Consider the following 17,978-nt stretch of genomic DNA (forward strand, 5'->3'; position numbering starts at 1 on the left):
GATCAGGATAGCATTGAATGTGTAGATTGCTCTGGGTAGCATGGACATTTTAACTATGTTAATTCTTCTGATTCTTGAGCATGGGGTACTTTTCCATCTTTTTGTGTCTTCCTCAATGTCTTTCACGAGTGATTAATAGTTTCTACAATAGAGAACCTTTATGTCTCTGGTTAAGTTAATTCCAAGGTAACGTATGGGTTTTGGTGCTATTGTAAATGGAATAGATTCCCTAATTTCTTTTTCTTCAGTCTCATTATTCGTCTATAGAAATGTCACTGATTTCTGAGCATTGATTTTGTATCCCGCCACATTACTGAAATGCTCTATAACATCTAATAGTTTGTGCATGGATTCTTTTGGGTTTTCCATATAGAGCATCATTTCATCTGTGAAGAGAGATATTTTGACTTCTTCTTTGCTGATTTGGATACCTTTTATCCCTTTTTGTTGTCTGTTTGCTGTTCCAAGGACGTCCAGTACTATGTTGAATAATAGTGGCGAGAGTAGGCATCCTTGTCATATTCCTGATCCTAAGGGAAAGGCTTCCAGCTTTTCCCCATTGAGAATGATATTTGCTGTAGGCTTTTCATAGATGGTTTTTGTGAGATTGAGGAATGTACCGTCTATCCCTACACTCTGAAGGGTTTTAATCAAGAAAGGATGCTGTATTTCGTCAAATGCTTTTTCTGCATCTATTGAGAGAATCATATGCTTTCTGAATTTTTCTTACTGGATAAAATCTAAGACTCCGATCGTTTTAGAATGTTGAACCACCCTTGCATCCCAGGGGTGAATCCCACTTGGTCATGATGGATAATCCTCTTAATATACTGTTGGATTCTATTAGCCAGAATCTTGTTGAGGATGTTGGCATCCATATTCATTAGGGATTCGGTCTGTAATTCTCCTTTTTGAGGGGGTGTTTGCCTGGTTTGGGGATCAAGGTAATATTGGCCTCATAGAATGAGTTTGGTAGCTTTCCATCTGTTTCTATTTTTTGAAACAGCTTTAGGAGAATAGGTATTATTTCTTCTTTGAACGTTTGGTAGAATTCCCCAGGAAAACCATCTGGGCCTGGAGTTTTGTTTTTTGGAATGTTGTTTATCGCTGTTTCAATCTCTTCATAATTAATTGGCTTGTTTAAAAGATAAATTTCTTCCTGTTTCTGTCTTGGTAGTTTATAGGTTTCCAGGAAGTCCTCCTTCTCTTCCAGATTGCTTAGTTTAATGGCATAAAGGTGTTGATAAAAGTTTCTAATAATCCTTCCTATTTCATCGGTGTTGGTTGTGACCTCTCCTTTTTCATACATAATTTTATTAATTTGGGTCCTTTCTGTATTGTTTTGGATAAGTCTTGCCAGTGGTCTGTCAATTTTTTGATTCTCTCAAAGAACCAGCTTCTAGTTCTGTTGATCTGCTCTACTGTACTCCTGGTTTCTAATTCATTGATTTCTGCTCTATTCTTGGTCAACTGCTTCTTCGTGCATGGATTAGGCCTGTCCCTCTGTTGCTGTTCCAGCTTCTTGAGGTGAGAATATAAAAACTGCATTTTAGATTTTCCTATTCTTTTGAGTGAGGCTTGGATGGCTATATATTTCCCCCTTAGGACTGCCTTTGCAGTATCCCATAGGTTTTGGACCGCTGTGTTTTCATTCTCGTTGATCTCCATTAATTGTCTAAATTGATTTTTGATTTCCTGGTTTATCAAATCATTCCTGAGCAGGCAAGATTCTTAGTCTCCAAGTGTTTGAGTTTCTTCCAAATTTTTCCTTGTGGTTGAGTTCCAATTTCAAAGCGTGGTCTGAGAATATGCAGGGAATAATTTCAGTTTTTTGGTACCGGTTGAGACCTGTTTGTGTCCCAGAATATGGTTTTTTCTTGATATTGTTCCATGGGCATTAGAATAGAATGAGTATTCTTTGGTTCTGGGGTCTAGTGTTCTATATATATCTTTGAGGTCCAACTCATCGAGTATGGCATTCAAAACCCTTGTTTCTTTGTCGATTTTTTGCATGGGTGTTCTGTCTATTTCTGATAGTGGAGTGTTGAGGTCCCCTCCTATTAACGTATTTTTATCTATATGTTTCTTTATTCTGGTTAAGAGTTGGCTTGTGTATCTAGCTGCTCCCCTGTCGTGGGCATAGATATTTATAATTGTCATATACACTTGTTGGATACATCCTTTAAGAATAATATAGTGCCCTTCTGTGTCTCCAACTATAGTCTATAGTTTAAAATCCAATCTGTCTGATATGAGAATTGCTACCCCAGCTTTCTTTTGAGGTCCACTGGCATGAAAGATGGTATTCCATCCCTTTACTTTCAGTCTGAATGTATCTTTAGGTTCAAAATGAGTCTCTTCTAGACAGCAAATGGATTGGTCATGTTTTTTTTATCCAATCTGCAACCCTGTGGTGTTTTATGGGAACATTTAGTCCATTCACATTGAAGGTGATGATTGAGATATGATTTTTAATGATGTCATGTTGCCTGTGAAGTCTTTGATCTATAGATTGTAAATTTCTGTTCTTTGATCTATAGATTGCAAATTTCTGTTCTGTATCACTCTTGGGGTCTTTTTACTTTTGTAGAAACCCCCCTTAATATTTCTTGTAGGGCTGGCTTGGTGATCACATAGTCTTTCTGTTTCTGCCGGTATTGGAAGGTTCTTATCTCTCCATCAATTCTGAATGACAGCCTTGCTGGCTAAAGGATCCTTGGCTACATGTTCTTCTCAGAACTTTGAGAATACCTTGCCAACCCTTCCTGGCCTGCCAGGTGTCTGTAGACAGGTCTGACGCTATTCTGATATTCTTCTTGCTGTAAATAAGGATTTTCTTCCCCCTGGCTGCTATCAAGAGTGTGTCCTTGGATCTAATATTTGCGAAATGCACTATGATGTAACGTGGTGTAGGTCTGTTCTCATTGATCTTGGGAGGGGTCCTCTCTGCCTTTTGGACACGAATGCTTGTTTCCTTTGCCAGCTTAGGGAAGTTCTCAGCTGCAATTTGTTTAATTATCTCTTCTAAACCTCTTTCTCCACCTCCTCGGGGATGTGGGTGATTCTGACATTGGAACGTTTCATTGAGTCAGTAATCTCCCTTAATCTACATTCTTAAGATGGGATTTTTTTAAGCCAAGTTTCCATTTTTACTTTCTCTTCTACCATTCCATCTTCCAATTCACGAATTCGTTCTTCTGCCTCATTTAGCCTGGCCATCGGAGCGTCAAGTTTAGACTGAATTTGATATATAGCATTTTTAATTTCTGCCAGAATGACTTTCATTTCTACCCTTAGAGAGTCTATATACTCGTTAATATTTTCGTTAATATTTTTTTAAAGCCTACACATCATATTTCCCGTTGTTCCTCTGAACTCCACTTCTGACAATTTGGTTATATCCAATCTGTCTGTTGCAGAGGCCACAGATTCTGTATCTTTTCTTTTTTTGGGGAAGGGGATTTCTCCCCCTTGTCATTCTGATGAGGAGAGGTTGAGGGAATGCCCAAAGCCCAAATTATTGACCAGGACCCAGGCAGTGTGCATTTGTTTTATGGGGACCTTAGGGATGTGGGCTTCTTTATTTTTCAGCCTGCCTTCTGGGGGAGGGGCCTGCTGTGCTGATTCTCAGGCAACCCTGTTTGGGTAAAGGTGCCCTGTCTCCTGTGAGGGGTGGTGGGGATGGGCACAATGTGAACCGGTATTTCCAGGCTTTTGTTCTCTGACAGCTTTCCCTGTGGGTTTTCTGTGACTCTTCTGAGAGTCAGAGAAGCCGTGGCCAAATCTCAGCCTCTGTCTCAGAACAGAGAGATCCCAGTCCGCTCTCCACTGTGCTCACCTGGCCACTTTAACTCTGTTTCTGTTGGTGCTGCTAAAAACCCCTCCGCATCCCAGGATGTGCACCCCACAGTCACTCTCCCAGCCCTCACTTCCAGGGCTGGCATGTCTCTGTCCTTTGTGTTTCTAACACTGCCAGCCACCCCCAGTTCCCATGCATGCTCCCAAGCTTCCTGTTTCAATGTGGTTCATGTGCTCTCTGGAGCGCTCGCTTTCCTTCTGGTCTTGTGCAAGTCCCTGGGCTCACGGTCTCGGTCTGCTTTCTCATAGGTGCTTGTCCACAAGTCTGGCCAGCTCCCCAGTGCAAGTGGCTACTGCTTCCCGGCGCCTGAGTGGTCAGCTCCCTCCCCCTTCCTTTTATCTTCCGATATCTCTGTGTGGATTCACAGCTCCCTGCATCGTACCTCAATACTCAGCACTGGAGATGTTTGTTTGTAGAGATCCAGATGTATCTTTCTACGTCTCAGGCTGATTTAATGGGTGTTCAGGATGGTCTGGTAGATATCCAGCTCAATTCTGGGGACCAGCTGAAATAATGGTCCCCTAGTCCTCCACCATCTTCCCCCCCTTCTATTTATTTTTTTTTTATTTTTCCTGGTGGTGAACGCTTGGGTCTTTATTTGGATATTTCTTTTATCTTAATGTAAGCTGTTTTTCATATTAAAATTCTTTCTTAGAAACCCTTTTTGCTACACTCCATAAATTTTGGTTTTTTTATAATAATATTTTTTATTATATTATGTTAGTCACCATACAGTACATCCCTGGTTTTTTATGTAAAGTTCCATGATTCGTTAGTTGCGTATAACACCCAGTGCACCATGCAATACATGCCCTCCTTACACTCCATAAATTTTGATATGCTGTTTCCATTTTCATAGTCTCAACATTTTTTATTTCCATTTTAATTTCTTTTTTCTCTTTTAAATTCTTATTTTACTCAATGGTTCTTCAGGCATGGGTTGTTTTATTTTTACTTATATAAATTTTGTACTTACCCACCTGTTACTAATTTTTTTTTATTTTTATATTGTTCATTGAAAAAGATGCTTAGTATGATTTCACTCTTCTTAAATTTGTTTAAGACTTGTTCTGCATCCTAACATATGATCTATTCGGAGATTTTCCTGTGTGGACTTCAGAGGAATATGTATTGTGTTTCTATGAAATACGTATATTCTATATGTGGGTTGACTTAAAGTGCAGTCCACGCCCAATAACCCTTATTCGTTTTCTTTCTGGTTGACCTACCCATTGTTGAAAGTGGAAAATTAAATATTTCTACAACTGTATTGGTGTTTAACTCCCTTCAGATCTTTTAATATTCCTGTATATATTTAGTGCTCAAATGTTAGGTGCATTTAAAATTTCAATTATTAGGTACACTTCATGAATTGAGTGTTTCATCATTGTATACTAAACTCTGTATTCTATGACACTTTTTTTCATTTTGTGCATGAGATCTCTTTATTTATTTTTATGTGTATTTCTTTATTTCCAAATTTTATTTAAATTTCAGTTAGATATTAAGGAGGGCACTTGTGATAAGCGTTATTATATGTAAGTGATCAATCACTAAATTTAACACCTACCACCAATTTCACAATATATGTTAAATAACTAGAATTTAAATAAAAAATTAAAATAAAAAAAAGTTTAAAAAATAAATTCAAGTTAGTTAACATAGAGAGTTATATTAGGTTCAGATATAGAATTTAGTTATTCAACACTTACATACAAACCCAGTGGTCAAGTGCCCTCCTTAATCCCCATCCCCTCTTTAATCCATTCATCTTCCTACTATCCCTCTGGTAACCATTAGTTTGTTCTCCATAGTTAAGTCTGTTTCTTGGTTTCCCTTTCTTTTTTTCCCATTCACTTTGTTTGTTTATTAAATTCCACATATAAGTGAAATCATATTGTATTTGTGTTTCACTGACTGACTTATATTTTTTAAATTTTTTATTATGGTCAATTAGCCAAAATATAGTACATCATTAGTTTTTGATATAGCGTTTAATGATTCATTAGTTGCATATAACAACCAGTCCTCATCACAACACATGCCCTCCTTAATACTCATCACCAGGTTACCCCATCCCACCACCCCCTTCCCTTCTGTAACACTCAGTTTGGTTCCTGGAGTACAGAGTCTCCCGTGGCTTTTCTCCCCCTCTGATTTCTTCCCATTCAGTTTTCCCTCCCTTTCCCTATGGTCCTCCACGCTATTCCTTATGTTCCACATATGAGTGAATCCATACAATAATTGTCTTTTTCTGCTTGACCTAATTCACTCAGCATAATCCCCTCTAGTTCCACCCAGGTCCATCCATCCTGTTCATCCAAACGATGAATGTTGGGTGTTCATACTTTCTGATGGCTGAGTAATATTCCATCATATATATGAACCACATCTTCTTTATCCATTCATCTGTTGAGTGGCATCTCAGCTCTTCCAGAGTTTGGCTATCGTGGATATTCCTGCTATGAACATTGGTGTGCATATGCCCCTTCTTTTCACTACATCTGTATCTTCAAGGTAAACACCTAGCAGTGGAATTCCTGGGTCATATGGTAGCTCTATTTTTAGCATCATGAGGAACCTTCATGCTGTTTTCCAGTTGGCTCTACCAGCTTGCATTCCCACCAATAGTGTAAGAGGGTTCCCCTTTCTCCACATGCTTGCCAACACTTCTTGTTTCTTGTCTTGTTAATTTTTGCCATTCTAACTGGTGTAAGGTGGTGTTTCATTGTGGTATTGATATATTTCTCTGATAGCTAGAGATGTTGTACATTTTTTTTTCATGAGTCTGTTAGCCATTTGTATGTCTTCTTTGGAGAAGTGTGTGTTCATGTCTTCTGCCCATTTATTGACTGTTTTATTTGCTTTTTGGGTGATGGGTATTGGCAAAAAAACACATAGATCAGTGGAACAGAATAGAGACCCCAGAAATTGACCCTCAACTAATCTTCAACAAATCGTGGAAGAATATCCAAAGGAAAAAAGACAGTGTCTTAATAAAATAAATAAAATAAAATAAAATAAAATAAAATAAAATAAAATAAAATAAAACAAAACAAAACAAAATAAAATAGACAGTCTCTAATCTGTCACATGCAGAAGAATAAAACTGCACCATTCTCTTACACCATACACAAATATAAACTCAAAATGGAGGAAAGACCTAAATGTTAGACAAGAATACATCAGAATTCTAGAGGAGAACATAGGCAGTAACCTTTTTGACTTTGGCCACAGTGATTTCTTTCAAGATATGTCTCTAAAGGCAAGGGAAACAAAAGCAAAAATGAACTTTTGGGGCTTCATGAAGATAAAAAGCTTTTTCACAACAAAGGAAACAGTCAACAAAACAAGAGGCAGCCCACAGAATGGGAGAAAATATTTGCAAATGATGTGACAGATAAAGTGTTGGTATCCAAAATCTATAAGAAAATTTTCAAACTCATCACCCCAAAAAACAAATAATCCAGTTAATGTTTTTTTTTTCTTAAAGTCTCTATTGTCTAATATAAGCACAGAAACTATTTATTTATTTACTTAATTGTTTAGGTTTTCATTAGTATGGAACATCCTATTCAATCATTTCAGTTTCAGTCTATGCAGGAAGTTATGTCTGATGTGTGTGTCTTACAGATAATGTGGATTTGGTTCTTGTTTTTATTTTGACCATTTAACAACTGTCATTTGATTAGAAAATTTATTACATTTACATGTAAAGAAAATAATATTATGCAAAGACCTACTTTTGCCAGTTTATTAATTGTTTTCTGGCTGTTTGATAGTTCATTTGTTCTTTTACTTCTCTTTTACTGAAATCCGTTGTGATTTGATGCTTTTTAATAGCTGTATTCTCTGACATTTTTCTCTTTGACTTTTGTTTATCTAGTATAGGATTTTGCTTTGTGATTATTATAAAATATCTTTGAGTTATAACAGTCTATTTTAAGCTGTTAACAACTTAACCTCATCATACGCAAAAGCTGTGTATATTTATTCCCTTTCAAACATTTCATGTTTTAATATTACTATTTATGTATTCATGTTTTGTATCCCTTAATAAATTATTAAAGTTATAGCTATTTAAATACATTGTCCTTTAACTTTAATTATACAGTTAATAGTGATTTACACACCACTATTACAGTATTAGGGTATTCTGAATTCATCTATATATTTACATATTCATATGTACTCATGTTACTACTTAGTGTCCTTTAATTTTTTTTTATAATTTCAAACTTTAATTTTTTTAAATTTTAATTCCAGGTAGTTAACATAGAGTGTTATATTAGTGTCCTTTCTTTTCTTTTAAAGATTTTATTTATTTATTTGACAGAGACAGAGACAGCCAGTGAGAGAGGGAACACAAGCAGGGAGAGTGGGAGCGGAAGAAGCAGGCTCACAGCAGAGGAGCCTGATGTGGGGCCCGATCCTATAATGCTGGGATCACGCCCTGAGCCGAAGGCAGACGCTTAACCACTTGCCACCCAGGCGCCCCTAGTGTCCTTTCATTTTAACTTGAAGAACTCCTTTAGCATTTCTTGGTTTAGCAAACTTGGTTGTGATGACATCCCTCAGTTTTTCATTGTCTAGAAAAGTCTTTATTTCTAATTGACAGCATTGATGGATAATATATTCTTGTTTGGCAGTTTTCCTCTATTTAGTTTTTGGAGTCTGCCATCCCATGATTCCTGCCCTGTAAAGTGTCTGCTGAGAAAGGCACTATATCTTTATGGGGATTTCCTTGTATGTGACAAGCCAATTTTCTCTTGCTGTTTTCAAATTATTTTTTTGGTAATTTTTGACAATTGATTATAATGTGCCTCAGTGAAGTCTCCTTTTTTTTTTTATTTTAATGTTTTGGGGCCCTTCATCATTTACTTATCCAGAGATCTACATCTTTCCCCCAATCCTGGGAGTTTTTAGCCATTATATTTTTAAGTAAGCTTTCTTCCCCTTTGTATATCTTCTTCACAGACTCCCATAATACAAATATTAGCTCCCTTAATGGGGTCCCATAATGCAGACAGCTTTATTTCTTTACATTTTTAAGATCTCTTTTTTTCTGGATTTACATATAATTTATCTTCTAGTGAGCTGTTTTTCTCTTGAATAACTCAAAGGACTTTCTTTTCAACTAAAAATTCAAGAAATTCTTATACTCTTCTTGTATCTTTTCTGAATATTGTTAAAATATTTAATCACATTTTATAAGATTTTCTTTTTAAATCTCAAAACATGTTTTACCATCTGGATCTGGAATTATTTGAAATATAACAATAATATGTATTTCCACTGCACTCAATTTCAGGAAATTTGTTTACATAACAATCTATTCATTACTGTAAAGCTTTTAAAATTCCAGCTAATGTATTATGCAGTTTATACCAAAATATAAGTAAACTAATGCCTACTTGATGAAATTGCCTTTTGTATCTCTGTCAGTATGTGCAGGATTTTTTATTTTATGTTTTTGATTTATATCATCATTAGAACCATTTGTTTGCTCTATATAAGAAAATATGACTGGACAGTCCAACACTACAAAATAAAATATGTCTTTGTGATTTAAAGATGCTATTTAATAAAAGTATATTTTTACTGTGGGTTGTATAACAAATACCTGGGAAAGTGCCAGACAAAATGACATTTCCCTATAAAGGCTCAATGTGTGATTGGATATATATATATATATATTTCTTAAATACCTTCTTACAAATTATGAAGACTCTTGAATGCATGACAGTATTTGAAGTTACTCATTGATAGGGAAATTCCATCATGCTACTTTATTTCCATATATCTCATTGTGTCAATGAGTGTCTTTTACTATTGTGAGGAACAGACTAAATATGTCAATTCCAATAAGAATGGAAGCATTTCCCTTTGGAATATTTCAGAGTTCAACCCATTGGGAGATGGGCAACAAATATAAAATCATCACCATCCTCATTCTGTTTGTACTTACATACAACTATATTTGCTAAAGTCAAGAAAGCAAGAAGCAAAACACCTTTTAGGAAAGAAGTTTCTCAATATTTGAAAATCACTGCTAGTGTCATTGACCTAGAATAATCATCAGTAATACTTCCATCAGCAACTACACACAAAGCCTGATGATTTCTTCCACCTTCTACATGAGGATACTTTAGTGAGTTTTATTTTCTTGTATCCTGTTTGTTCATTTTAATTTCAGTCAGAAAATAAACCTACTAAAAACTTTCCTAAATTTTCTAGTAATACAAGTTTCTTGGATGTATATACATATATGTAGTGTATGTGTATATATATATATATATGTAGTGTATAGAAGGAAACTATTTTAATTCTATGTATTTGAACCTACAGAATAACTTTAGGTATAATTCAGCTATAACTTTCTTCTCCATTCTGTTACATTTAATAACTTAAGTGGATATAATTTTGGAATGATTGATTTCAAGTGGTTATTTTGCAATAAATAATGAGAGAAATACAAAAATGGAAAGCGTAAGAACACGAAGCCAAACTAGGAAATAATATTTTAACACAATTACAAAACAAAATAGCATTTTTATAAAACATGTAAACTGAAGAACATGACAAACACCTACATCAAATGATTGCTACTGCTTAGTCCTGACTTGTAAAAGAGCAGAGGTCTGTCAATTTCAGAAATTTACACTGAAACTGTTCACCTAACATTTTGGAACAACTGCACTTTCTTTATCCATTTGCACTGTTTCATTAATTGAAATGTTAGTTTAATAGGTAATAATTGTTAATTGTTGAGACAGAAAGAGAAGTTACAGATACTGACAGAAGGGTTGAACTACAGCACTAGAAAATTATAATACAAGAAACACATTGAAGTAAGACTAGATAAACGGACAATAAATAAATGGATGATAGATGATATGTAAACTAATAAATATGGTTATTGATATTCATATATATGTATATGTTTATCTATATTTATATCCAACTTACACCTATTTAATGTCTTTTCTGCAAAAGTGTTGGCAGGTTTTAAATCAAGTAGAAAAATATACAGCATTTTTTCCTTAACATAAGATCATATTTAGGCAAATATTTTGAAAAATCCATGTGTAATTATCATGTCTATCAGAGAATTAGAAACTGGATAGCAGTAGTTAAAATACAGGGAAAGGAAATATAGATTCGTAAATAGAAATTTGACTTATTTTCTATTTGTAATTTTGTAGCAGTGTATTAAACTAAAATCTGATAAACACATATATGTTTATGTATCTGTTACTATCTTTCTACCAATCCATCTAGGCATGTGGATTTCAAAAATGCATAAAATGGCCTTAAATTTTGAAAACTACATAACTAAAAAGAGTATGAGTGTAACAAGGAAGAATATATAGCAATCCAGAAGGCTAAAATAAGAAATTCTGTGATATTACATAGAATCAATTATAAACAATAATCTAAAATATCAGAAGATAAAAGAAAAGATTAAAGCAATATAGTGATAAATTAAATTTAAAGTAAAAGGAGGAATGCCTATTGTTTCATGAAGTTTACTTTTAAGATAAATATGGGAATAATTGATTATGAGTCAAATAATCAATTCATTGAAAGATAAAAATTGCAAAGCAAATGGATAGAGGAGGTAACATGGGATCATTGGATACTTCATACTTATCCCTCCACTTCCTTTCACTTATAAATTGAGATTCTTCTCTATAAGACACAGGTTGTATTTTTGTTGTGAATTTGTGAATATGCTTGCATAGCATTATAACACTTAGACACTTAAAAAGAGAAATAAAACGATGAAAAATATGGATTAATTGATGAGGAAAATGCATTTTTAAAAGTACTTTTGACTTTTTCTCCTACATACATTGATTAATGAGGTAAGTATTAGCACAGCTTTTTTTCAGCTTTACTGAAGAAAAATAACTATATTTTGAATTCTTGACCACTTTAACCATATTAACCATACCTTTTCTTTTTTTAATGCAGAATGTTACATCAAAAATGAACAATGTCTCAGTGGTGACAGAATTTCTTATCTTGGGATTTTCTGGCCCATGGAGTCTTCAGTTCTTACAATCTGTGCTTTTTACAGTAATTTACCTGTTAGCTCTGGTGGGGAATGGCCTCATTATTACCATAACATCCTTGGACCCATGCCTCCACACACCCATGTACTTCTTTTTAAGAAATCTGTCCCTGTTTGATCTTTGTCTCATTTCAACTGTTGTGCCAAAGATTGTAGTCAATTCCTTGACATACAGCAATTCTATCTCATTTTTTGGCTGTGTTGCCCAGGTCTTTTTTGTGCCCTTTTCAGCAGGGGCAGAGTTATTCCTCCTCACAGGGATGTCCATTGACCGCTATGCTGCCATTTGCCATCCCCTGCATTATGAAGCCATCATGAATAGGGGCACATGTGTGCAGATGGTGGCTCTGTCCTGGCTCAGTGGTGGCTTGATATCTGTTATACATACAGCAGGAACGTTTTCCTTATCTTACTGTGGATTCAATGAAATTCAACAATTCTTCTGTGATATTCCCCAGTTGCTGGCTATCACTTGTTCAGATAATATAACTGCAGAAATTGTATTCATTCTTGTGAATGCAGTCCTGGATTTCTGTTGCTTTATTTGCATCACAGTATCATACGTCTATATTTTCTCCACCGTCAGAAAGATACCATCCACAAAAAGGCAGTCAAAAACCTATTTCACTTGCCTTCCACATCTGGCAGTTGTTGTACTTTTTCTCTCAACTGCTTTCATTGCTTACCTGAAGCCTATTTTAGGGTGTGCATCATTCACTGATCTTGTTCTATCTTCTTTCTATATTTTGTTGCCCCCTTCCCTTAATCCTATCATATACAGCCTAAGAAACAAGGCCATGAAGACAAGTCTGGGGAAGCTGATCACCAGAAGACTCTTGATAAAGGAGAATATCCTTAATTTTTTCCTAGAGTAGAGGTGTTTTCGTTTTAATATCTGTGTAAATATAAGATAAATCTATCTACTTTGCTGTGACTCTATACTTATCTCTGGTGTTACCTGGAAACACAGTGGTAATACTTGGCCAAATGTAGTTAAATACACTAATATTAATAAAGCTGCATTTGGGACTGACAGCTTTGGAGCATTGCTAGAGAAAACGCGCACATTTTTAGTTTGTACTTGGTTTCTGGTAGGCTGTTTTAACTTCTGTTTATTGAGTCAGCCTATATACCCTTATTCTGTTTACTTGGCTAGTGAGTCCTAAAAGTTCCCTCCTTCAATAAGAATGTGGATTCCCCAGTGTCCTGATTTATGATCCAGAGAGGAAGCATGTCTCACATTACCAAAAATATTTCCCAGATGCTGAGCCTGAGTCTTCTGATTCTCTTTAATATTGCATTACTTCCTTGTTTCTGCTACAGTATACCACTTGCTATAAAAACAACAACAAACAACTATATATATATATATATATATACACACACACACACACATATATATATATATATGAATATACATTGATACATTCTTGCAATTATTTGCTATTATGTAACTCCAAAATTGGAACAGGTAAATAGAACATTTACTGTTATTTCAAAAGTATATTGGTTATATCACTGAAGAATAAAATAGGAGAGCAATGTGCCTGGGAGATTTATTTCTCCATAGATAACACTTCTACACCTACATAAAGTTTTCTATTTACTACAGTCATGTATTTATATTGTTTCAACATTTCTGGGTGGTATAAAATATGGAAAGTGATGAAATTATTAATATTTTAAATTCTAATTGTGGAAATAATTATCCCTTCCCCACGTCCATCTCCCCTCCAGCAATCCTCAGGTGTTTTTTTTTCCTATAGTTAAGAGTGTTTTATGATTTGCTTTCTCTGTTTTCATCTTATTTTATTTTTCCTTTCTTTCCCCTAAGTTCATGTGTTTTGTTTCATAAATTCCACGTATGAGTGGAATCATATGATATTTGTCTTTCTCTGACTGAGTTATTTCTCTTAGTGTAACACTCTTTAGTGCCATCCTTGTTGTTGCAAATGGCAAGATTTCACTCATTTTGATGGCTGAGTAATATTCCATTGTAAATATATGCCACATCTTCTTTATCCATCCGTCTGTCAATGAACATCTAAACACTTTCATAATTTAGCTATCCTGGACATTGCTGTTATAAACATTTGGGTGCATGTGCCCCTTCAAATCACTGTTTTTGTATCCTTTGGATAAATACTTGGTATTGCAATTTCTGGGTCACAGGGTATTTCTATTTTTAACTCTTTGAGGAACCTCCATACTGGTTTTCAGAGTAGCTGTACCAGTTTGCATTCCCACAAGGAGTGTGAGAGGGTTTGCCTTTCTCCACATCCTCACCAACATCTGTAAGCATCCAACTCTTGATTTCATCTCAGATCATGATCTCAGGGTCATGAGATCCAGGCCACATCAGGCTCCATGGAACCTGCTTGAGATTCTCTCTCCCTCTGCCCTTCCTACCTCTCTCTTGAAAAAATAAAAATAAAAAAATATAAATTAAACAATAATGAAAAATACACTTTATTTATAATTTTCTATGATTGTCTAGCTTATAAACAGCTAAATATCAGTGTGCAACAAATAAATATTTTCATTGAAAGAGACATTAGAATGCACTGAAGAAAAAAAAGGGGTGTGGTGATGTAAGTGTTCTGTTTGGTTATCTGTTTTGTTATGCCTTTATTATTTTCAAAAATTTTCATCTGCTGAAATAATTGACTTAGTTTTCAGTGATGAAGATTATTATATTTTGCACCACTATTATCATTCACACAAATTTATAATTTAAAAAAATAACATAACACAAATTCATGACTTTATGGCTAATTTCTTATTTTGAAATTTCATTATAGTTATGTACATTTTAAAAATAATTACATATGCACATATGCTCATGTTCTTTGAAATTATATTTTAAATGACTGAATATAATGTTTATATACTGTATTAGCTCTCTCTCTTTTTTTTCTTTTTAACACTTAGATGTTTTTTTTGATATTGTATATACAATGGGAAGTAACACCAATTTATGTAATTTTTTCTTCTGTTGATTTCCCGTTTTGGCATCTGTCTAGAGATGCAAAGAAGTTTGATTTAAGAAGTTTGATTTATTCACAAAATATTGTCTAATTTTAATTAATTTTTTCTAATGGTCATCAGCTTTATCTCTAATGTTTTAAGACTAAGCTTCCTGTTTCAATGTCACTGATATCCCTGAGCATTTGTGTGATTAATGACCATGGGCTAGCATAGAAGGCCACATTATTTAATCACCACAAGAATTACAGTAGCATAAAAAAGGCATGCACTATTATTTACAGTTAGAATCTAATGCACATTCTAATGCAGATAAGAATTATAGATGTTATTTGAATTAGACCATCTTATAAGAACCAAATATGGGAATCTAGCACTCATTTAAAATAAAACATACATTTATTGCAAGGTAGAAACCATCAATAAGTAATTATATGTGTGAAAATTCTTAACTTCATAGTTATAATTACCAAAAACATGTGGAAATCTAATGGATTATGATTTTTAGGGCAAATAAGATAAATTAACTAATTCATAATGGCAAAGGCAAAGTAACAGATAGTAGATTATATCACAAGTCTAATATTTCCAGAAATATTTGGTAAATAACATACATAACACTACGCTATGCTTCAAGTATGTATTTATTCTCATTTATTTAATTACATGGAGGGCATGGGAAGCTTAAAAAAATGTCCTGCTGGGGTATCTTATTTCATCATAATAAATCTTATACTGAATATTTACTTTTGCATATGGACATTTGAAAGGGATAACAGATCAAATTTATGTACAATAAAATAATATTTATTTAATATAGAGTTAATATAAAGTTGAAGTGTAAATATTTTGATTTAATAAATAATTAATATTTAATTAGAGTTTAATATAGAGTTAAAGAAGTGTAAATATTTTGAAGAAAAGTTAAAATTTGGGAAAAATAAATAGCTGTAATTATCTATTGTTTTCTTTCTTACCTCAGTTGAAGATAAGCATCAGTTTGTATCACGAGCATACACAAACATGACTGCAGAAGTTCTATGATTGCTGACTGGGCTGAGGCATTTGCTTTCTATTTTATCCAAATATTTGAAAATGTAATGCCAAAATATTACATAATAAAAATGTAGGTCTACTTACATATCGGTCATTCTCTAATGACATAAAGTCCACATTACAATGGTTACTATCAGTTCTAACCTTGACTTCAGCTCAATGCTGATTTTGCTATGGGATAAAGTGCATATTTGGAGGTCATCCATGAATGGTTAGATAGATTATAATTTTTTTAATTTATTTTAACTTGTGTATTTATTTTTAAATTGTATTATGTTATGCCAGTCACCACACCGTACATCCTTAATTTTTTATGTAGGGCTCCATGATTCATTGTTTGCATATAACTCTCAGTGCTCAGTGCAATACATGCCCTCCTTAATAGCCGTCACTGGGCTAGCCCATCCACCCACCCACCCACCCCTCTCTGAAACCCTCAGTTTGTTTCCAGGAGTCCGTAGTATTTCATGGCTCATCTCCCCCTCTGATTTCCCCCCCTTCATTTGTGTATATTTTTTAATGAAAGTAATTTTTTCTGCTTACAAATAATTTCATTTGTTAATATTAATTCATTATACTGTTAAAATTTTACTATCCAAAGAAGTTATGGAATAAATTCTAGTAATAATAATTCAATATGTGTTGAATTAGAAAATAAATTAGACAATTTTAAAAATATATTATGGCTATTCCTTGACAACATTTTTCCCAAAATTGACTTTATAATGAAATTAAAATATTTAATTAAGTTAATACAACATTAAATGATTGCTTATAGATGTATGCTTTTACATTTTTAGTCACAATTACAATGATTATGTTGATTTCTGATTCTTTTATTTTGAATTACCAAATTTACATATTGTTATTCATTTTAATATAAAAATAGATTTTATAGAATATCACATACTTTCCCATATTGTACATTTTTACATTGATTTTAAAAAATTACCAATGTATAAAAATTATATATGTTCCAATAGCTGATTCAGAAGATAAGTAAATGTGTACCATATTTTAAAATTAGAAAACCAAAGAATTAAAATGTAATGTGTGGAAAATAATTATTCACCACAAAGATTTGATAAAAAGATCTAAGTAATACTTTCATAAATAGAAGAGTATTGTTTAAATTAAAAATTCAATGAATGATTAAAGATTAAAACTAGTAAAAACACAAATATTAAATATTAACATGAACATTTTACAGAGGAAAGGAAGTAAAACTTCACTAACACATATACACAATCACACAGACACACAACTAATCCATATAAACAAAAAGAGATAGAAAATAAAATAGGAAAGAAGAAATAAGGAAATGGAGGAAATATATTATTTTAATAGTAATGCCTGATTTTGTTTTTTTCAAATCTAAAATATATCATTTGATGTGTTCAGGGAGAAAAATTTATCTTAGTTAGATAGATAAACATAGATGTGTAAATGGAGTGTATGATATATTTTTGAAGTCCTCTAGATTTACTATTTATCCTTATACAGATGGTGTCCTGAAGTCTAAACTACGTGGACTACATCAGCAAGTTCACTGCCAAAGGCATCTAGTTGGATCTAGGCGATGAAAGGAACTTGCACTATGACAGATAAAGATAATTAAGTGCTGTACTGATGTTAATTATTCAACTTTCTTTTTACAGAAGTTCCTCCAGCTGGGCAGATTAGATTCTCCAACTGAAAGCTAGAGTGGTTGAGTGGATTAAAACCAACAGCAACTTTGTAGGTTGTACCTCTCTAGGAATGCATTGATTTCTTCCAGATTGTCTAATTTTTTGGCATTTGTTGCTCATAATATGGTCTTTTAATTGTTTGTATTTCTTCAGTGTTGGTTGTGATCTCTCCTCTCTCATTCATGATTTTATTTCTTTGGGTTCTTTCTCTTTTCTTTTTGGTAAGTCTGGCCAAGGGTTTATCAATCTTATTAATTCTTTCAAAGAACCAGTTCCTAGTTATGTTGATCTGTTCTATTGTTCTTTTGGTTTT

At 33.6% G+C, this 17,978-nt stretch overlaps 1 protein-coding gene across 1 annotated transcript; it reads left to right on the forward strand.

The window, feature by feature from the left end:
- Nucleotides 1-11,851: 11,851 nt before the first annotated feature.
- Nucleotides 11,852-12,811, forward strand: LOC121100817 (olfactory receptor 14A16-like). Its single transcript, XM_040622731.1, has one exon. The coding sequence runs from the start codon at nt 11,852-11,854 to the stop codon at nt 12,809-12,811; it is 960 nt and encodes a 319-aa protein (XP_040478665.1).
- Nucleotides 12,812-17,978: the final 5,167 nt, after the last annotated feature.

This window comes from Ursus maritimus, unplaced genomic scaffold, assembly GCF_017311325.1.
Source record: "Ursus maritimus isolate PB19 unplaced genomic scaffold, ASM1731132v1 scaffold_5, whole genome shotgun sequence".
Classification (NCBI taxonomy): Eukaryota; Metazoa; Chordata; class Mammalia; order Carnivora; family Ursidae; genus Ursus; species Ursus maritimus.

Bases quoted from the DNA above. Each gene is read 5' to 3' on its own strand.
- LOC121100817 (XM_040622731.1), top strand. From the start codon at position 11,852: ATGAACAATGTCTCAGTGGTGACAGAATTTCTTATCTTGGGATTTTCT.